Source organism: Genypterus blacodes, unplaced genomic scaffold (genome assembly GCF_046128005.1).
Source record: "Genypterus blacodes isolate CSIRO-AG114 ecotype Tasmania unplaced genomic scaffold, CSIRO-AGI_Gbla_v1 ptg000029l_1, whole genome shotgun sequence".
Lineage (NCBI taxonomy): Eukaryota > Metazoa > Chordata > Actinopteri > Ophidiiformes > Ophidiidae > Genypterus > Genypterus blacodes.
Window position 1 is genome coordinate 4,300,001 of NW_027466842.1, and position 22,496 is coordinate 4,322,496.

Consider the following 22,496-nt stretch of genomic DNA (forward strand, 5'->3'; position numbering starts at 1 on the left):
AACTTCTCAAAGCTTGTATTTTTAAAGTGATCTTCCACGCACGGTGCTCGCTGTCAGCCTCGTTCGCTCATTATGGGAGATGATGAAAGACAACGAAGGAGGTATAATGAAACAGATTCTAGGATTTTTTTTTCTTTTTCACAAATACAAAATTTGACCACTGAAAAAGATGTGTGTGAAATTCCCACATAACTCCCCAAAATAACAGTATAAGTATTGCTCTTCTCTGTTATGAACGGCATGGCAACGAATATGAATGCCAGGCAGAGCAGATGATGTCAGTTTGCAGAATTACTTTCGGATTATCTGCAATTTATTTCTCATTTAAGGAAACCGAGGGCACAACAAAAGGGAGAGCACAATTCACAGGCATTTTTGTAATAAAAAACATTAAAGTTGTAAGCGGTAATATCAGTAAATCCTTTAATCTGGGTCTAAACATAGACATTTATGGGGAGAAAACAACCTCTTTTTTGCTTTTTAACAACACTACAAGTTTGTTCATATGCGCAGATTTTTTAGCCACGACTCTGCCGTAAGTTACTGGTAAATGATGAACTTTTCTAACCGGCATCCTTCCTGCTAAATCAATAGTTACTCTGGAGACTGTCGAGTGCTTTGGCCCCTTTGAATCTGTTCAAAGCAAAGAGTTGCTGATCTTTAACACAAAGCTCGACAAGACGCTGCCGTCCTGTTACGCTACATTACAACTTTCCTACATACGTTTAGATTTTCACTGGTGTTACAGCAGAAAATGCTCCGGCCACTCTGCATTTGTAGAAATCAAAGACCGGAACACAAAGGCTCATTTTTGTACAGGACACTTTACTCTCACGCCACATTCAGCAGAAGAATATAGCTTTTAAACTTTACACGAGCTATTAAAGCATATCGCAGGGAGGACAGAAGGAGTTACTGTATAATATAATACCGTTCCAACATGCCATGGAAACGCAGAGTCAAAGTTTAAATGCATTACGCTCAGTGAGCCTGTATGTACAGCTGTCAAAGCCACAGGCAACCTGACAAAGCTTTGTCTGTGCACACAATACCAACATGTGTTCTTCTGAGACGAGCTTATACGCCACACAAACGCTGCCAGTTTAATCTAGGTAGACAGTATCTTTCGCGATCTGGATGATCAAAAATGGGTCATGCCTCTCAAAAAACATTTTGAGCCGTTTAATCTGCTCTCAAACTGTCTGATGCCAGTGAAAAGATTCTGCGTTTGCTCTCCGGCGATGCTTCTTCTTTTTTCAAATCATCGACGTGTATCACACAAAACATTATTCATCAGTAAAATGTCCTGACACATAACAGCTATCGTGTTATTTTGTTCCGTATATTCATGCAAAAATCTACAATCACACAAACTTAACAGCTGAGCACATCTGAGTGGTGAACCGGCACTTTAAGTTTGCATCCCTTTCTTTTTAGATTTCACATAATAGCATCAAACAACACGAGCTTAAAAGGCTTGTCGTCCTCACATCCGACACCTAGCATCCATAACAATAAATGCTGACCAAGCAGACAATATATTAAACATAAAAACTATAAGACAAACCTAGTGCTGTGATCCAAAAAGTTTGATTTTCTCCCAGTCTCTTGATAGCTGAGCTGGTGCTGTGGTTTTGAAAGGTAGTCCCCAGGAATATGACATACTGTGCCTTTGACAGCCTCGAGATAAGCACCTGCGTTCGGGTCCCTTTTTACGTCACACCTCCCCATTCACAGCCCTTCAACATGATGCACATTTGCACATCAACAGCCACCAACCCCCCTCCTCGCTCTACTCCCACATCCGCAAAACACACAAACAGGCACACAAGAAGGCAGATGCGTGCACTCGCCTCTACTCATGCATGCGCACACTCGCACAGACGGACACAGACACCGCAGATTTGTGTGTGCTGCACATACATGCGGGCGGACGCACACATGTAACCGCGAACACACACATACGCACACTCGCAAGTGATTTATTCCTGTTTTAACTCCTTTATTCCGTCTTATTCCTCTATCAATCCTTATTATTGTGTGAATAAAAAAACTTTCACATGCTTTGTCATAAGACCAGGGCATATGCCCTCCCAAGCTCCTCATACATCACTCATCATGCAAATGAGAGGGAATGTCACTCCTCGGCAGCAGATGGCCAGGGATGATAACAATGGCTCAACAGACCAGTTTCAATGTCTGCGACTTTATCGCTACGGCAACAACAAAAATAGATGATATGAAATCCTTGTCTGTTAATTTGATTTCCCCCCTTTTTAATGTTGGTACCTGTCAGTCTGTTTCATTTCTCCTGGACCTTTCTGGAAAAGCTTTGTCCCAGGGTTTCTGTCACAAGAAGTCTGGTATCAGTAAGAGGCAGAGACCTGGAAATGATTTTTGGTGACTACGGAAGGAAGGCTGCTGCCTAGCAGTTATTCAAGTAATTAGGTGTAATTCCTCCCTGTAGGCCATGTTAGCCCCCTGAGTTAGCTCATGCATTCGACAGGCCTGGATAGAGAGAGGGAAGAATAAAAGAAGAAAGGGGCCCCGAGAAATCACAAATGCAGCTTTTCAAAAGCCCCAGCCAAAGTGATGTCACCCTGCGTCCTGCTGACTCCTGTTCATACAAGCCCCCGTAGCACAGAGTAAACAGTGCAAGCGTTTAGCAAACAGGGCCAGATTACAATGACAAAGGCAACCACACTTCTGGGTGGAGCCTGGGGCGAGGGGGGCAAGGGGGCAAGGGGGTGGGAGAGTGTGGCTCAGGATTTAAAATAAGTGATACCCATGAGGGGCCCCCTTAAGATCCAGGCGAAGCCCTTCCCCAGCTGATGGTAGGGGCCACCCAAACATGCTTATCTCTCTGTAATGTCCTCTGTCCCCAGGGGCCGACGTGTGAACACAATATGTAATAATATATTTTCTGTTCTTTTTTTTGTGCATTTGCTGATGCAAGGCTGGGGACTTGAGGATGGAGAATATCATTACTTAAGGTTTGGCAGTTGATCATCACCTTGTTTAATGCCTCATTTGAAAGTCTAATTTCTAACTGTCCTCAAGAGCCAATTCATGCTACACTGTGAAAAAGACCCATACAAAGAGGCTAGACCTGCTTTATTTTCCCTTCTTTTGACTATTTGTGCTTGATAATGGTATGAAAATATGAAAGTAAAGGCCAGCCTATCTACACATCTTATCAAATAACAAAAACACGTCTTTCTTTACAGACACAACAGCAGGGTCGGCTTGTTCTAGGGATGATTATTTCACGAGCGAGAGACATCAGTATTGCTGGAAGATCCAAAGAGGAACAAAAATGAACCCACAAAAAGGATCAACTCCTGTAAAGCAATCAAAGCAAACAACATATTAAAGGGATCTTTACCCCGCTCGCGCTGCCACTACAAATACTGAACATTTTCTTTTGGCCCTAACATCTGTGCAAATCTCTGGAAAAAAAGAAGGGCGCATCCATAGCCGGCGCAGCGCACAAACTAGTGTTTTGTCAAGCTATTTCATCAACCGAAAATGTGGGCATAACTAGAGAGGGCTGATGGAGAAATGAAAGAGGAGTGGGTTGGACGAAATTACATGTCAAACAAGGGTTCACATTTAAAAAGTCCTGCTCATATTTGTAGAAAGTGTTTGATTGCATTTAGAAAGGTATTACAATGGGTCACATCTGTGTCTAAAAGCTTTTTGCATTCTGCTGCAAATTATGTAAGCAAAGTGAAGTGTCACAGCACCCTGTTGTTTTGAGCACTATAGTGTCCTCCGGTGAAACCTACACAAATATGTTTCCCTCAATTCTTCTAATGCGCCGGAGGATCAAAATGTCACCGGTAGAACTTCAACAAACCCCATCACCTACACCCCACCCCATCACTGCTACAAAGCAACGCGACTAATTTCACATGGCAGCCAGCGCAGCCAAACAACAATACATATTCACGCTGTGCCATTGAATATGATAGACGTGTAAAAATCTATAATAAACTGTGGTTAATTTCAGCCATAATGCTTTAAGATTAACCCTCTTTCTGTTACTGAACACTATCTCTATGCAATTCCGTAACCACTTGTTCATCACAGAAAGTCGCATAAAAGGATCAAATTAGATTTTTTTTTAAATATATTTGCATATGCAAATACAAGTAGCCAAACACAAGTACGTGTTGTTGATGTGGCTCCAGGATGTAGACCTGTCTTCATGTTAATGTCAACAGACAGGGAACATGCTTCTGAAAATACAGTTCATTTTCCATGGGGATCATATCTACACTGCATGTCACTGTGTCTCTGTGTTAGAAATGATTAGATAACTTCCCAGTGTTCCCCCCTTTTGTTGGTGACAACGGGCAAACTTGCACTCATGTTTGTTCAGTGGCCTCGGAAGACATTTCAGTGACCTTTTGAATGTTTTCTGGAGAAATATCAGATGATTTACGTCTCTGCCTTTATATGAAATCTTCCTAAAGTCAATGAATCCTCCTTTTAATACAGTTTGGGTTCATCTTTTGTGGTGGAAATATCACAGGATAATGTGGTTTGATTGCACATGTAGTTTGAATTTGTTAATAAAAAGAATGCTGATTAGTGCATACCTCCGCCAAGGCCGAACACACCTAGACAAATACTCTCATTATAATTCAACACTTGCCTTAAGAGGAAGAAACAAATTCAGGTCTGGCATTATTCGTGTTAAGAAACCATGTATTATTTATCTAACCAGAGTGGGTCAAAACATGATTACCGTGTGTATTTCTTTTGAAGAAACACAATCAGAGCACAAACACCATCTTATATTATTACGCCCGCATTATGTGTACAGTGTGTTTCAATCACAGCCGTTTGTTTGTGTGTCACAGCAATAACTAAAACAGTTTTTATTGGATTTGGCTCCAACTTGGCAGGTTGGTCGAGGTTAGGGGTCATGACCTCTGCAATTGATTCGTTTTCAAATCTGTCAACAGGCAAGGTCAGAGGGAAAGGTCAAACACTCAGCCCGGTGCTAATACATGGAGAATATATTATGGAAATGACAGAAAATACAGGTATAGATTAAATTATTTTGGTGATATTTCTTAAATTAGTATGTGGGTGATTTTAGCTCAAAAAACAGGATTGAAACTTGAAATGTATTCGCCTTTATTCGTAACTACTGGTTCTTAAAGTTGAACGCTCCGGAAAAGAGAAAGTCTAATTACTGACACATAAGAAATCAATGCTTTGCTGGTCAGTCAGTGTCTTTCTTTTGTAGTTCATAGGCCACAGGCTCATTGTGCAGTGTCATTGAGAGGCTGGGTCGAGATCTGGGCGTCTCTGGGGGGGTCTCTTCCCATTTTTTCTAATCAGCGGGGCAGACAATGAAGCAGACACGCCTACAAATGGCCAGATAGGAGCTTGGATAAGCGGCCAAAAACGAGCATCTAAACAATGGTAACAGGTGTGTATAATGTGCGCTTTGATAATGACCTTGATGGCCGGAGTAGTATGTCTAGACACGACTAACGGGGCATTTTGTCTGGCCTCCGAAAACCTGCCGGTGTTTAATCATAGCAGAAGATTGGCTTGTTATTGTTAGTCGTTAAAATTAGAGGAAAAACACGTTCAATTACGCAAAAGAAACTGGGAAAAAAAGTAATATTGACACTTGAAGCGTAAGAAAAGTTAAATCTGTCACTCAGCAGGAAGTGTTTCGGTCATTAAAACATTTCTTCTGGCCAGTGCGCATGATAAACCAAAATCATCTTGAGTATTCAGAGATATGCACTTGAAAAAAAAACATTAATGTGGATGGCTTGGGTTTTTTGATTGCGCCAGATACAAGAAGCTTACTGACATGAACAAAAATGCAAATGCCCTTTGAGCAAAACAAAGAAATTGATTATGAAGTAAGTTTCCTCGGCACAAGTAGCCGGCTTTAAGTGATTAATGGGGGTGGGTCATTGATTTGCTTTTGTTTAGCTCTTGGTTAACTTTCTGGAGACACAATTATAATTTGTTTCCAAACAATAAATCCAATCTAGCTTGAGCAAATTAAATTTCCTATGGCCTCTTCTGTGTCATTTTACATTTTAAATGGGTTGTTTTCAAAACCTATTGCGTGTAACGTCTGCTGTTGCTGTTCTGCCATTTCTGATTAGATATTGTTTCTCTGTATATATTGGAAGGTGAGCACCTCTAAAGAATATAAAGTGTTGTTTGCACACGTCTGCATGCCAAGGGTTAATCTTCCAACACACACCTCAGTTTGATGTGTGCGTCACACACGTCTCTGATTATCCATCCATCTATTTGAATCATAACCTCCACATATTGTTGTTTTGAAATGTTTACCTTATACTGTATATCTGTGGGGATTTGCAAGTCAAATCACAATGTTCAGAGTACTCGAATAAAAGGCTTTTGCCACATTCTTCAGCTTTGTAACTTTGAAAACTTCACAGATCCAGACATTTATACTTCCTGATTTCTCGCATCATCTCTCCGAGATAGTGATAATACGATTTCTGTGTTTTTCGCTGTTGAGAAACAAACTGGATTATGAACAGATCACTACATAAACAGCTTTCTAAAAGGAGGCAGCTATTTTAAAAGAGGCTGAAGAAATGCAAAGAGGGATTTAAATTTTAATTTGAATTTATTCCAGCAAGTGAAAGGTTCTTTTGAGAGGGGATTTCAGCAAAGATGATGGTATTTAAAAGTGATAAACAAGCATCTAAACCTCCAGTGGGGGGGGCTGGGGGGGTGTGAGGAAGCAGTCATTTTGTTTCTTTCTAGTGTAGAGGAGGAAGTGGGCTTCCTATGGTCACATCCAAAAAATAAGAATAAGTAATAGTAGTAATTAAAATGTAAATAAGCAAGATCCGTGGAGATATTTCAACTGATTCCAGTCATAAATTGTGTCATTAACATTTCCTCTTGACTCTGGATGTATAGCTATATGTCCTCAGGTGCAAATTCATGCTCTCTCTGCGCGCTTGGCAAAGCACAGTTTACACTGTATTTGGATGCTAAAAACATATTCCACACTTATCACATGCAATTTAAATCTTCTGCCTTAACACTGAAGAGGAACATCGGGCAAAGTTTAAAATTAAATGCCTCATAAATTCTGAAGCGGTTTCACAATATTTGGACGATCTAAAGAATTTAGGGATGAGTGATTTGATTGACTCGGGGCAGGTTTATGGATGTGACAAAGATGATTAACGAAGCTTTATTATTTTATGGTAGTTACTGTTTGGTATATGGATTATCATAATCTGACTTCTGAATTTGGGATGTTTCTATTTTCCTCTGGCTGACCACTAAAGCAGAGAAACCTATGCCACACAAAACAGACAAAGAGTTACATCATTTTGTTGAACAGTTAATCCGATCATGGACAGTGTTTGTGCATTTGCTATCTTCGGAAAATGCCAGCAAAGGCGCCAAGTAAACCTATTTTACAAGACTCCCTCACAAGGACACAGTGCCAGTATCTGGATAAAATTTCACACAGCAGCATGGCTCAGTCATATAACCTAAGCAGGCTTAGGAAAAATGGAACACTACAAAGTACTGCACTTTCCTCCTGTGGCAGCACACAAAATGCTTGGATGACTGATTAGACTTTCAGCATGAAAGCCAAAGTGAACTAATGGCTGAATAGCATGTAGATACTGTTGTTAATGCTGCGAGTTGTTTCAAATGGTAGACTATGGAAGTGTGCACCTGGCATTCTGCAGGCTAGCCTGGCAACACTCCTCCCTTATAATTATAATGAACACACAGTAATTCAGGGTTGAGGATGAAATACGAACGATGTCCTCTGAGACAGCTTGTTTTAATGGTTATGCAGAAGAGATCCTAGAAATGCAGATGGCAGATGCGATGCCTTTGAAGCTATTTACAGATTGTACACTACAAGGTATGGAAAGACCCACAGTGTGAGGCCATATTGCTCTTTTGTGCTCCTGAATTACACATTAGACTCGCTCGTGAACCAATAATGAAAGCTTAAGATATATTTTAATGTCTGTTGACTGCAATCCTGATAACTCATTATGTAAACAAACAAGACAGCATGGCGATAAAGAGAGTCAATGGACCAGTGAGGACTCTATGGCTTGTTTGCCTCATCCAAATATGTCACTGTTCTTACTTTGTCCACACATGGGTGAATTTGTTTGTAATTTAGGTTTTAAAGGGGACCTATTCTGCTTTTTGTTATTTCTCCTCATTTCTATTGTGTATTATAGTCGGCACTAGATGTTAAACTGTCACGCCAAAACAAACACATGCAGTAAAACAAACCCATAGATGCTGAACTGCACCGAACAGCTAAAGGTCTAGACTGGTTTGACAACACTCCGTTGACCCGGTGCTGTTGTCACGCATCAACCAAAATCTCAATACAAAGTTGACCGAAAGCAAGCAGGTGATTGGCCAGTATCACCCATGCTGCAAAGGGCCAATCAGAACAGAGGTAACTTTTCAGTAACAGGCCTTAAAATGACAGTGGTGTCAATAAAACGTGTTTATCAAATGTCATGTGGATTGAATTCAGCATAAATTAACATATGCTATCTCAGAGTAACGGCAAGACCTAGATTATGCTATTGTGAAACAATTTCTTTATGTAAACGTTGTACTCAGAGTAGGCCACTTAGTAGGTCATCAGTGGACTTCTCATGCTGCGATTAGATAATGCGTGTAATGTATCTATATTTAGAGAACAGCAGAATTCTATTGATTCTGTTTGTGCATTTATCTAATGCACAATTTTGCAGCACACTTAATGTGATTCGGGCACCTTAAGGGATTGCAACGATTTCAGAATCGGCCCCTTAAATCAAAACACAATTTTATACAATAAATGCTTTGAATTTGAATTATTTTGAAAGGTGTCAGTATGTAAGTGGGACAGAAAATCAGACCAAACCTAAATTCATTTAGTAGGTCATTCCACTCATTCATACACTGTTGTTGTGCTTTTAACACATACACTAACTAATGTATTTGAATCTGTATTCATCTAAATGCCTGAATTCTTACAAAACTGTAAATTCTAAGTTGTGAATATATCCTATGAGTGTATCTGACCGTACGTGCAGCAAACTGAATATATCTGTGTCCTTGGCACTGTCCCAAACATATTAAAGACTGTGTAGCCTTTGAATAATTGCAGCACTGCAATACATGAGCGGGCACAGAAACAACAAAAATGTTAACTCCAAGAAAAAGTTTTGCCGCATTAAAGTCACGCAGGAGCCACATTAGCATGTGAAAAGAATAAACAGGAGCATTCTCAGTTACACACTCCACCTGGCTGCTAACCAGCGTCCTTGTCAGAAGTCCACCCACCGCACTGGCTTACACTGAAAGACCTCCTGGGGGCCGCAGTGACCATTCACTCGGTTCTCTCTTTTTCCCATGCACCTGTGACTGTTTTTGTGTTTGCTATTTTTTGCTTTGTCTTTTTCTGGCAACACTGTATCATCGGAGACACACTTTCCCTCAAAAGGAATTCTCCTGCCCAACAATGTGGTTTGTTTGTTCACCGGATATGGCAGGCCACAGAGTCAAACGGAGAAAAAAAAACAAGGGGGGGAGAAAAAAAAACAAGTCGCTACGGCAATAATTAAAATTGCCACTAGAAAATAAGCAAAGAGACACAGCAACATGCAGGGCCTTGAAATAAGGAAATAGGGTACTTTTACCAACTGGTTTCTTGCCGAGTTGGGGGGCTTCGCAGGTGCAGTTGGAGAGGCTCTGCTCCTTACTCTCCTCTGATGGCTCATCCGGCTTCTCCATGGTCCTGGACCTTAGAGAGCTGCTTTTCCATTTTCCAGAGGACTTTGCCACAATCGCTTTGTCCTCTCCTTTCATTGTTTTCTGTAAAACACATTTACAGCATGACTTCCCAGGTTTATCCCTCTTGTGAGCCATCTGCCCCCTTTTTTTGGCTCTCAATAAACCTGGGCTCATCTTTCCCAAACCCAAAGTCAGAGAGAATTAGGGCATTGTGTGCATATGCATTCTCTTAAGCATTCCAGAAAATTTCCTGATTGCCCTGGCATCTTTTTTTTAGGGGCGCTTGGACATTGTTTTTCCTCCTGACATTTTGCAATCATTTGAGGAGAGAGTGGTCCTGGATGAAATAGTATAAAACAATACATTGCAAACAACCAAGACTGTCAGCAGTAGGTGAAAACTGGGTGAAAACAAACACATTTAATCCAACTTAAAGGAAATAAAAATAGCACATTATGCCCTAATTGAGTGCTGTACAGTTCACAAATACTATTACAAGGCCGATCAGGATTAGCAGTGGAACATACCTAGTTATCTATTCCTGAGTGCCAAGACTGCTAGCAGTGGGCAAGTAAATTTCAAAAGCTGGCAAATCCAGTTGTCTCCTAAATACAGAAAGTACTTAAATCCAGAGCTAACAGAAGAAAAAGACGGATAAAGGGTGCTCTGCATATCACCGCAATGCTTGTGCACTTTTCAGAATCACTGGCTAGGTTAAACAAATATGCTAAGTAGAGATCAAAACAATCCTTTGATCTGCAGCCTAGTTTCCAGAGGAATGGCTTGGCTGTTGTTGTAAATAACTTGTATAAATCTATACCATTTGCCTTCAGGTAATATCAAAAGTGCCAGGGATTCACAGGCAAATACCTCGTGGGTTAGGAAATAGATCAGATAAAACCATATAAATATTTCAGCTAGCTGACATTGTGTGTATCATAGATGAGTTTAGCCTATATGATACTTTAACTTTACCTACTAAAGCCGATACAAAAACGAGAACTTATCTGATTGCGTAATTAACATTCTAGCCGTTTCTGCGTTGTAGTCCAAAACGCTCTTACCTCCAGCATCCCATGCAGGTCGAACACAGCGTAAAACATTGTGCTAAACTTCATACAAAAGAGGCTTGGAAGAATCAGAATGCAGAAGCTATGCAACTTGCTGACTAACTTTGCTCTGTTTTGATCGGGGCGCACAAAGAGAAACGCTGTCCATTCAAAACGGACAGCATAACTCTTTTCACAGAGGGGGGACCGTGAACAAACGAGGCCATGTCCCGGGCTGCAGGCAGGCAGGCAGGCAGCTTCCCGTCAGGCATGCACACACTGCTGCAGAGCCTGGGACCGGCTGACACCACACACACACATACACAAACATACACACACACACACGCACACAACTAACAGAACTACTTTTGTGCACATTGCCCTCCTCTAGTGCCTTTTCCCCCTCCTTTTCTACCCTGCTTGCACTTTTAGGTTTTCCCAGTTTTATCCCCTTTAGCCATTTTTCACAAACATCAGTAGTATTATTTGTTGACCAGCAGAAATGTACATTCCTTGAGCGATATGCCAAGTGCTCTAAATTCAAACTCGTACTAAGTTGTTTGTCTACTACTATGTTGTTTAAAACAATCTTCAAACTAACTGACCCAATTCTGACATACCACCTTATAAATTTGTGTGTGTTTGTGTTAGCCAGCAGTTGCCTACTTACACATTCAGAGACAGAGCAACATTAGCAGCTCAAATGAGTCATGTTCCTGTGCAAACAGTAAATCTAAGTCCAATATTCTCTCTTTTTAGCTGTATTTTGGTCTTATACACACGCCCCAATATATAATATCAGGGTCTTCATCTTACCAAATGCATCGTTATTCATCAGCTAGTTGATAATGACCTGAATTTAACGCAATTTAAAGTTAAAATTTGAAAAAGGGGTAATGGAAAACCCTAAAATATCATATATAATATATTTACACTGGCTTGTGTTGGATTTTGTGGTGAGTCGATAAGGAAGTAATTTGTAAAGCTGTAATGGAAACAGACTTTGTGACCTAGTAGTTACATGGGACATGACACATGGTGTTTATCTGCAGCTGAAAACAGGGTCAATGAGAGCAGCTACTGCATACAGAGGATTTATGGTCTGTGCAACGCTGCCTGTGCTCCCTGATGTTTCACTTTCATATTACACACCTGCTTCATTCAACAATAAGAGCAAAAATCATTTTAAGTGAAGTCTTAACATATGGAAACAAACAGATATCAGAGACAAAACATGCAGGTTTGGTACATATGACACTATAGCATGAAACTAGTTTTCAAAAGGCCATCAAGTACGCAATAAAAACACACAATCTCACAATGTTAAGAAATCATTACGAAAACTGTACCTATGAGATCATCGCATCAACATCACTGATGCCAGTCATGTTCTCCCAACCTTCGGGGGCCGTGGCTACCTGCTGTTTCTATTTCAATTTACTTGTACTTCAAATTGCCTATTTTGCCTCAGGGTCTAAGTTCATCTTTCTCTCTCTCCCTCTGGCTCTCTGCCTCTCTTTGAAAAAAGTTAAACAACAATAATAATACAACAACCTTCTTTCCTTTTCTCCATCTCTCTCTCTCCTTTGCCCCCTCTGCGTGTGTCCCATAACTGACCATGTCAAATGCTTGGTTCAATAAAAATATACAACAGAAAGAAATCATTATAAATATTCCTGGATTTGCCATTGGATCTATAGCCACAACAAAATGTAATAGGTTCATCCACTATTACATCAAGTTTCACTGAAATCTCAGTCTTGTACAAAAACCATCAAACTTGAGTGATAACATAAACATAACTTCCTTAACAATCTTTGAGAATTATCTTAATTCAATAGCACAATTCCCAGTAATACAGTCGTGTCTCATATGCTGTTGTCACGTTTGATTCTTCTGTCTGAGTCACAGTAAGATTTGATAGAAGTGGTCAGCTGTGAATTTCGATGAAGGAAACATTGGATAATTTTGTTAGGATACATCTGATCTGAATTTTGTTAATCCCCAGAATTCCTAAAAGGTGTTAGAGGGATCTCAGGGAGCTTTATGTAGCCTTTCTGGAAAAGGAAATTTGAGAGAGAACAGAATGTACCATATTCTTGACCCGCCTGCCTCAGATGCTTGCTGTATATGGAACCGAATACTGGACGTGAATTGTATCATTCTCTGTGTCAACTTGTTAGATGGCAGTTGCTGTAGTGGAGTGGTGAGAGCGGCACATATGCATTATAGGAGAAAATTGTGAAATGACAGATTCCGGGTGTGATACTGAGGGAATGACTAACTAATAGGAGGGGTGCTCCAGGCTGTTAGCTTTGAAAAGCAGTTTGCACATTACTTTATCTTGTCAATCAGATTCCTGGAATGGAAGAGGTGACTGATAACTTGAATTAATTATTTTCTTATTGCATGCATGTGTTAATTCATGTTAATTTATGTCCCTTAAAGGCCCAAGCCAGAATATCCAGAGTAAAGCGCCACCTCTGGCACCCAGATCACCACACCACTCTCTTTGCATATATTTATATCAAATGAAAGACTTTTTTTTAATCCTGTTTGAACAAGGACTCGCTGCCAAATATCATTTTCAAATGTACTTTTAAGCTGTTCATGGTTTACGTTCGCATTTTTCGAAACAACTGAACAACATGGAGCAAAATTTGCAGCTCTGATAGGATTTGGAAGTTGCTGATTATTTTTGTAAGCAAATCCAACCCCTTCAAATATGTGCAACAATTCTTAAAAAGCGCAGTTTGGTGTTTTGAAAATGATCACAGCCAATCAAGGTCAACACGTTTACTTCTTATGATTATTCATTAAACATTTATTTAATGATTTTTTTTAATGTGGTTCATTTAAATCATATTGAGCATTAAGATAAGCCCATAGTCACAGACACTTAGATTAAATCACAGACAGCAGGGACAACAATTTTCTACAATGCACGAGCTGCACTTTAAACAATTACATTTTACTAAACATCTTTAAACATTTTGACAAATTCAACATCCCCTGAACATGGAGGATAAGAGGAAAAACATTTCTCTGACGAGAACAGACACAGCAAGAAGTTCTAACAAGGAAAAGCCTGCCAGGTGGCGAACTGGCTGCACCAACAGAACGCACAATCTGTCTGCTTCTCCTTCCAAACCATTGACAGCTGCCATCACCAGCCTCGCACACTCGCACTCAGTGGCTCCTCAGCTCCCTGCCCATCCCTCTTTAGTGTTTCCTGCTAACCTCAGAGACAGGGTCACCTGGCCCTCTAGTTGCCCGTCTGTGGGGCCCTGCTGGCCCCCTGGAGACCTGCCTGCATGGGGATACATGGCTAATAGAGGTCTAGCAAATCCTCTTTAATATACAAACCAAGGGGCTATGCCTTTGACCTGAGACCACAGTGAAATTCAGAAATGTTCAAGGAATTTTGAATTTTTTCTTTGCCAGTTAATGATTATTGAGTATCTCTGCATACACACAAAATCATCGTTTTTTTTTTTTACCAGGAAGGAAGGTTTTACTTTATTATACTAATATGCACAGCATCATTGAATTAAATTTTTCACAATAACCAATATTTTTACAGTTTTCTTAGGGGGAAAACATTTCTTTACTGAGCGAACCTGAGCACACTGATGCACAGAGGCTAAACTGTGGAGCGTTCCACAAAGCTAGCACTGCAACCGGGCTAAAAATAAAACCTGGCAAAGTTATTCTGATTCCTTATTGGTCCCATAGTTTGATTTCACATTTAGCATTTGCATTCCCCTCCGCATAAACATTTCATTCTTCCCATCCTGCAGTACAATGAGACTTGAGTGACTTTGGCAGCAGATTTTGGATCGGTGCTCCTGAATCCACCAGTGTATGTTATCAGCAGGTAAACAAGCTTTCGAACAAAGCCATAATGGAACTGCAAGCGGCATAAAGAGGCTCATCTCAAAAGCTATACAACCCATCAAAGCTGGTGTCATTTCCTCAACACTGCAGTGCAGCTGGAAAATGCATGGCTGTTAGTTACAGTTTAAATCGCCTGTCTATTTTCAGACACTTCACAACTATTTGTATTGATTATTTACTTGTCACTAAGCAGTCAGATTATCAAGAAAATAAGACAACAGATTTTAATGTTTGCTGGATTCTTTACTGTTTTGTTTTGTGGAAGGAAATCAGAAACTGTGTCACGCACTAAATCAATGGGATTTGCACTATAGTATGTCTGAATAATTATTTTCTCCTGAAAATGAAACAGTTCTGTTTATATTTGGAAGGATTACTGATAGCATTGATCTTAATGTGAAAATAATTTGCCCTGTAAATATGTAGTGAAGCTATATCCTCCACTTTCTGCTCACCAGATGCAATCACGTTAACCACACGCTCGGATGCTTGTCACCAAACTTTCCACATATTTGCCTTTTGGGTACAGCTCAGCTGCAAAAATAACCTACGCACTCTCCTCCCAGTGAGTGGAGAAGCCTCAAAGCTTCTCTTTCATATGCTGCATTATCTCTATGGCGGTAATTATCCATAAAACTATGCCATCAGATGGCGATAATTTCCAATATGAACCCAATAAATGTGTTTAAAATTTGAATTATCATATTTATGTGGATATGTGTTACTAATAGTGATTATGTTCACCATGTGGGTAGAAAATCAACCATCCTTAGATTCTCACATATTTCTCAGACGTTTCATCACACATTTAATCTGCCCCTGTCTAAGATTTTCTACTGAACCTGTAGTCAAGGCAGCGAGGGGACAATAACGGATGAGATTATGAAGCATGTCTGTTAAAGCATGTCTGTTTGATCATCATTCTGTTTAGGTGAAGTTCTCTACTTGGTCTCTTCAGTACCCTGACAGCAGATATATAACCTAATCTCTTCTCCTAACCCTTTTCTCAGGCATGAATAGGCTGGAAATGTGATGGCATTAAGTCGATTTACTCCTTGGTTTGCAGTTTGAGCCTTAAAGCCTCCTGGCTGTTCTTCAACACGCTCGTCCCATTTAGATTTTTGAAAATATAAATGTTGAGGCTTTCCTATTTATTTTCATTTATCCATCATTTGAAGTTCAAGCATTTTTTAATCGCACATATAATGCTTGTTTATTTGCAGCTCCATCGAAGATGCTGGAAAAATAAAAACACAACTTGTGTATTATCTTGAAATACACAGGATGTCAGTATCAAAGGGCATGTGACATTCTTTGAGTCATCTCTGACATCGTTTGGGTATTTTACATTTACTCATCTAAACCTTAATTTAGCGCCTTCAGGATGCAAAGAAAAGCTATTATAACGCCTCTTTGAATTTTCAACTGATACCATTTGAAAGCACAGATATCCCTGTCTGTTTACATTTAAAGGAACATAATTGAAGATGATTATATTCTTCTGTTGCAAAGAAAAAGTTTCTTACTTTTAAGTTTTTGCCTGAAATATCAAACAACAAAATAATTATTGTTTTCTTTGTGACCTGTTAAAGCGATGGATTCGACAAACAGAAACACAAAATGTTAGTTTAAATATCAGATTTCCATTTATTTTTACCCTCTCCAATTTCTGTTTCTCTTTTCACATTCTGTTGTAAAGATGTCAGACTTGCAAGTAATATATTTAATGTGTGAGTTGTTTTTACAGAACAAAAACACAAACGGAAACACAGCCGACGTTGCTTTATGTACTTGTTAATAACAGCTTATTTAGTAACGCAGTACTGAAGAATGTGCTTGTTGTTATTGTGTATAAAGACGTTTGACAGTGAGTGAAAGGCAATTTTAATGGTGGAACTAGCTCGAGACTACGCATGGCAACGTTAAATCCCATTCAGCCTGATGAGAGTGACTCCCAGCAGCACTGAGCTCAGTGGGGGGTTGTAAACATTTACACTAAGAGCCTGTCCAGTGCACATGGTTGGTGCTTGCCAGCCACCTCGGTATCGAATGTTGTGTTGCATATTTTGTCATTCAGGCTTGTCCCGAAATTGTAGGAATCACACCATCAATTTATGAAGGAGCCATCCAAATGTGACAACAGGCTTATGCTAAATGGAGAAAATAGAGCTAAACATTGTTAAAACACCCCTAGACCCACATGGTAGAGAGTGCTCGGCGGAGAGCTGCTATGCACCCCGCTGTGAACTGGGAAAGTGATGTTGGTGGGCTTCCTTCTCCATGAGGGCCGCGCCATTCTCGGGCCCCGGTTTGAAGCCTTTTTGAAGTCTGTTTCCAAGAGCAGCGTGCCAACATTAACTAATGTTAACACAAAAGCAAAATGACTAATCACATGAATGCACCACTTTGACTCCTGAATCCCCCAGAAAATTTAAAATGCATCTTTAAAAATCATTAATTATAAAAGCCTTAAAAGCCTCTTTTTTTTTTCATGTTCTATAATAATCTATAATGATCTCTCATGGGTTAATATTAAAGATGATCTTGAGAAAAGGATAACTGGCCACTGGGGGTTATAATTGTTTTTGTCTATCAAATGGGCAAATCCTGCCAGCTCCATATGAACATTGTGAGTTAATCGCAATTATTTCTTAGAATCCCAATATAACGATGTAATCAAACACACAGCATAATCAGTTTGGGTTCAATCCTTTATTGTTTCAAAACTCTATCTTTTACAATACAGTCATTTATTGTTACATGTGTGATTGGATGAGTAATGTACAATGTCTTCCAATAATGAAACACAGCCACAAAGTTTTCCTTTCTACATATCAATAATCTATGATAGTGAGAAGTTTGTGCTGATATCTTTTTTACTTAGTTTCAACAGCTCATTTACTTCCCTTTTCAAATCAACAAAAGCATTGTTTCTGAAAGTGCATTTCAAGGATTGCAGTGGCGACTGTCTCCATCAGTCGGCCATAATGTACATGTCAGTACTGACAGAGGGCCTTTGTGAGTAACAAACAGCATTAACTACATTTCCAACAACAACATTTATCTGGATAAGTAAATCAAAGAAAATATATCAATATGCATGCCATGAACATTCCTCCATAAACATTTATAATAAATGTATATTTTCATTTGAATTATGCTGATAATGACACATTATTTTCCACAAGAGGACAAATGCTGATAATGAAAGAACTAATATTTAACATCCAAATTTTGCTCAATTTTACACACAGGTCAAATGGCATAATGCCACAGTGTATAGGGGCAGTGCCCTAACAAGGTTAATTGCATTGTATTTGGTCCACAATAACAAACCAGGGATTAAAATAAAATAAAATGTGGTAGAAGGTGTGATTCTGAACTCAACATGATAATAGCCTGATGATGATCCGCATTCTCTACATTTTTAAGGTCTTCCATTTTTCTAGTTATGACTTATGGTGTGAAGATTCTGTTCAAAAAATTAAGCAATATAAATATACATTTTAGCTCAATACTTAGCTATTATACTTTTCTGTTCCATGGAACAGCTTTCACTCTGTAGAATTTAGTTCCCAAAGGAACCTTGAACCTGTTCTGGGCCTGTTGAAGGAAAGAGATTCATGAGACAAAAGAGTTCGGAATATTTCTTCATCTTCATGTTCAGACTGACATAGATGCAGTCAAGCCAACAAAATGAAAAATGTCATGCGGTACCTTTTTTGCCTGACAATATTCCTTCTCCATCACCTTTCCAAGCACCCATGGCCGTCTGGAGGTCCCTGATGCTATAACAAAAACATAAATGGACTCATTAACCAAAATCACTAATATATGTAAGATAGTAGCTTAAAAAGAAAATTTAAACTGTATTTGTCCACAAAAAAATAATTGCTTGGGAACACAAGAAACAAACTAACACAGCCACACCATCCAAACTAAACATTTGTCCCAGCCTGATAAACAAAACACATTTACACAACAATCACTGCTAACTCTTCCATTCACAGCAGTGAAACTGACCTGGTTTGAGGTCCAGCGCAGTGAGAGACTCTGAGTGGAGGAAGTAGAGGGTGGGACCGACTGTGAAGAGCACATAGTTGTCGTGTCTTTCATCCAGGATGATCAGGACCAAATCGCCTACCTGGAAACTGAAACAGAAAAACATGGATGAGGTAACAATGGGATGATGTCACCGAGCTCTGCAAACAAAAAGAATAAACACATCGACGGCTATTATATTACAATGTGCATAATCATACCACATTTCGGGGACGGAGTACTGAATCTAAAATAACTCAGAATAAACAAAACACCTCAGCACTTCTTTTTTTTTTTTAACACTTACTCTCTGATGGCGATTTTGTCAGAATGCCGTGATGACACAGACGACATGCTTTGAGACATCTGCAAAGACATTACACCAATTACAAACGTCACAGAGGCCGAGGACAACACATGACTTTCCTCTTTTCCTTTTAGTGAAAACAGATCTTGAACAGCCATTATTTTAACCCTATATCTTTAGATTGAAATAATATTTTTATTATTATTTGTAAATCATGTTCTGTAAGGGCAAATTTTTAGCCAGAAATTTCTGCTTTCTATAATGCTTCAATAAAATAACCTTTTAAACTTCAAACACGCATTAAATTCAAATTCATTAAGAGGAACATTCAAAGTAATGACACATTAATAATGAATTCATCTGGACTGAGCTTGTTGACAGGGAGATTTAGCTCTTAGATGCTACTGCCATCTAGTGGTGAACATGTTGCACTGCTGGTAAACCAACTGACCAGTCTTTGACTGAGGCGCTTGTTTTCTTCTTCCTTCATGTGAAGAGTCTGTAACACAAATGCATGATTAGATAGACAAATACACAGAAAACAGCACTATGAACTATCAAAGCCTTCAAATGATGAAATGCGACGGATACAGATGTTCCATTTACCCTCTCAAGTAAGGTGATCCGCTGTTTCTCCTCCGACATCAGAAGATTTTCACTAGAAAAAGAAAACAAAATGACTTAAAATAACAAAAGCACAATCACGCTCAATTGTTTTGATTCAACGCTAACAATCACCACAATATTTCCCTGTCATGAATAAGGCAAAGTGTGTATCGGGCAGTAGAAGCTTACTGGACTGTGACCATGCTGGCTTCGACTGCCGAATCCACTTGTTCATCAATGGGCGCCACTGAGGCCAGTCTGTCCATTTCAGCAAACTGGTCGGAGGAACAAGCCCCCGCCACAGGAAAGACCCTGGCTAATGCGGCGGCCCCTGCTCCTGCTTCTGGGGTCTCCTGAGCTGAAGTGCTCGCCGCAAAGAAGGCAGAGGAGATGAGCGCCGTGCTGCGCAGGCGGTTCAACTCCTCTTCCAGTTGCTTCTTCTCCTGCATGAGGCTGGCTCGGTCCTCAGAGAGCTTCTCGATCAGGGCTGCAAAGGGTCAACAAAAAGCCCACGTGATTAACTAAACACACAACATATGCACATAACAGCTACTTTCAATAGACAATAAAGGGCCATTCCAAGGAAATGCACAACCTGTAGTCTCTAATACTCCTCTTTTGCGGAGAACAGCTTCTGTTTGTCAGTCGCATGCCACCGATTCGTTTACAGAAAGCAAGTATTCTGCCATATTTGGGTGAAAATGTGATAGCGTACTGTGTAAACTGTGTAAACACATGCGGCAGAGAAGTGGATTCAGCTGTACGTGTATGCTCAAGCGTACACACACACGCAGCTACAGGAACGGCTCTGGTCGCATCTGAGGCCGTGCTGATATATCCGTTAAGTGGAAACTAGATAGCGATCCGTTGTGAACTTTAAAACACCTCCACTTCCCCCCACGCTAAGAGACCGGTATACGCAAGACAACAACTCACCTTTGTCCTTATCTTGTTGCTGGGTTACTTTCTGCAAACTCCCCCTGAGCTCGTTGATGATCTGCTCTTTCTTCACCTTCTCTCGAGTCAAAACGGTGTTGAAATTAGTCTGGAGAAACAAAAATGATGTCAAACCAGTTTAATGATTAGTCTATGGCAAAACAGAAACTTAATCTGACCAACAACTATTAGACTTACATTGCTTGGTGGAATTAGGACTTTAATTGATTCGAAATATGCTGCATGACGAATGAGTCGAGGACCTGGATGTTCTAGTGATTAAACAATGATGAAGAGGATTGTAGGTGCTCTGCCCTACACTTTCCAGACCACTTATAACTGTAATCCACAATTAACCTCCGTCAGAAATGTTCTCTCCAGATACTATTGTAATTTTGAAACATTTACAGTACAACAGTTATGCTGTCTAACCCAAAAAAATGCTCCACAATGTTGAATGAGCAGTTTAGATGTCTACGATTTGTGCATCAACAGGGCTCTGTATATATTTTTGATTATGCTTTTGGAGTTGAAAGTTTTGAAATGGACCGCATGAGAGAGTGTGACTCTCTGCAGACACTTGTGGCCGAGTCCACTACGTTGCCAACAATGCTTCTCTTTCAAGCAGGGTCACATACAGTGCACAAGTGTCAAATTACTCTTTAGAGTACGCCGACCTTGCACGCCTGCTTATGTGTGCGGCTACATTCACACTCACACACACACACTTGACTGATGGTTGAGAAGGACACGCAATTTCATATTTAACAACGTTTAAACGTATACACGCCTGGGTGTCTGGGTTCAAAATTCTAAATGTTGCGTGAGGTGAAAATCGCCTCAAAACAGGATAGAAGGTTTTCTTATACAAAGAAACAAACAGAGAATTTTGGTGAGTCATTTGAGTAAATTAAAGTATAATTATGACACACACCTACTTTAAATTACCTCTTTAGGCAAACAACAGTTATGGAAAACCTAAACTTAGCCACGGTGGCGTGTAGGCTCGTACTTTCAAACCTTAAGTTCAAACCTGGAGGTTTTATTTAGTTCACTATGAGAGGACACGTTGATTCTATAAGAAATAGCAACCATTTCTTACCTACTTTACAGATCTATAGGCTATGCCAGACCATTTACTGAAAACCTGAACACCAAACAGATTCTTTATCGCAGGCGGGCCAGGACGGGGCTGTGGGACTGTTGGGGTGCGTCGGGTCTTTGGGTGGGATATCTTCTCTTTTTGTTTTCCTCCTCTCTCCCTCCTCTTGTGTCGCCACCTCCACCCCCTTTTTTTTTTCTTTTCCACCACAGCCTATGATGCCATCTGTAGCTGCCTACACTGCTGTTTGACATCATCATGCAAAAACTGTGCCGATGAGATCATTGAACCAACACTGATGTCATCCAGGACTGCGTCATGTGTACACAATCTTCTGCCGCCTTGGATTTCTGCTGTTGCCCTGTCTGGCGCCCTATTGTTTCAATTTACTTGAACATTACATTGCCTATTTTGCTTCAGGGTTTCAGTCTCTCTCTCTCGCTCTCTGCATCGCTTCAGAGAAAGTAAAAACAACAACAACCCCTCCCCCCCCCGTTCTGTATCAAAAACAATCTCCAAAATGTACCATAACAATAAAAGTAGACATAACCTTTAACAAACCTGCTGTTCTGCAATGAGTGACGTCTTGAGGTTCTGGATCTCCTCGTTCTTCGTCATCTCCAGGAGCTCCATCTGGTTCTGCAGGGACGTCTGCGTCTGCTGCAGCCGTTCCTCCAGCTCCTGCAGCGCATGTCCCTCGACTTTGAGGGACAACTCTTCACTCCTGAACAGCCAACAGTCAAATAATAAAAGTCTT

General features: G+C 40.1%; 2 protein-coding genes across 5 annotated transcripts in view; both read right to left on the reverse strand.

Moving 5' to 3' along the window:
* st18 (ST18 C2H2C-type zinc finger transcription factor) overlaps window positions 1-10,919 on the reverse strand; it is a 40,560-nt gene extending 29,641 nt beyond the window's left edge. The window contains exons 1-2 of the mRNA XM_076144733.1: window positions 10,866-10,919; window positions 9,708-9,882 (exon numbers count right to left, since the gene is read on the reverse strand). Coding sequence (XP_076000848.1) covers window positions 9,708-9,882; window positions 10,866-10,919 — 229 coding nt within the window. The remainder of the gene's footprint in view (window positions 1-9,707; window positions 9,883-10,865) is intronic.
* Window positions 1-22,496, reverse strand: part of rb1cc1 (RB1-inducible coiled-coil 1) — a 75,285-nt gene that overhangs the window by 44,797 nt on the left and 7,992 nt on the right. For 3 of the 4 annotated variants that reach the window (XM_076144552.1, XM_076144551.1, XM_076144553.1), the window contains exons 15-23: window positions 22,301-22,463; window positions 20,638-20,746; window positions 19,891-20,188; window positions 19,702-19,753; window positions 19,547-19,594; window positions 19,096-19,154; window positions 18,771-18,898; window positions 18,465-18,535; window positions 17,445-18,350 (exon numbers count right to left, since the gene is read on the reverse strand). In XM_076144552.1, coding sequence (XP_076000667.1) covers window positions 18,273-18,350; window positions 18,465-18,535; window positions 18,771-18,898; window positions 19,096-19,154; window positions 19,547-19,594; window positions 19,702-19,753; window positions 19,891-20,188; window positions 20,638-20,746; window positions 22,301-22,463 — 1,006 coding nt within the window. In that variant the 3' untranslated portion in view covers window positions 17,445-18,272. Of the gene's footprint in view, window positions 1-17,444; window positions 18,351-18,464; window positions 18,536-18,770; window positions 18,899-19,095; window positions 19,155-19,546; window positions 19,595-19,701; window positions 19,754-19,890; window positions 20,189-20,637; window positions 20,747-22,300; window positions 22,464-22,496 lie in introns of those variants that run through there. The other variant, XM_076144554.1, reaches the window with a different exon arrangement.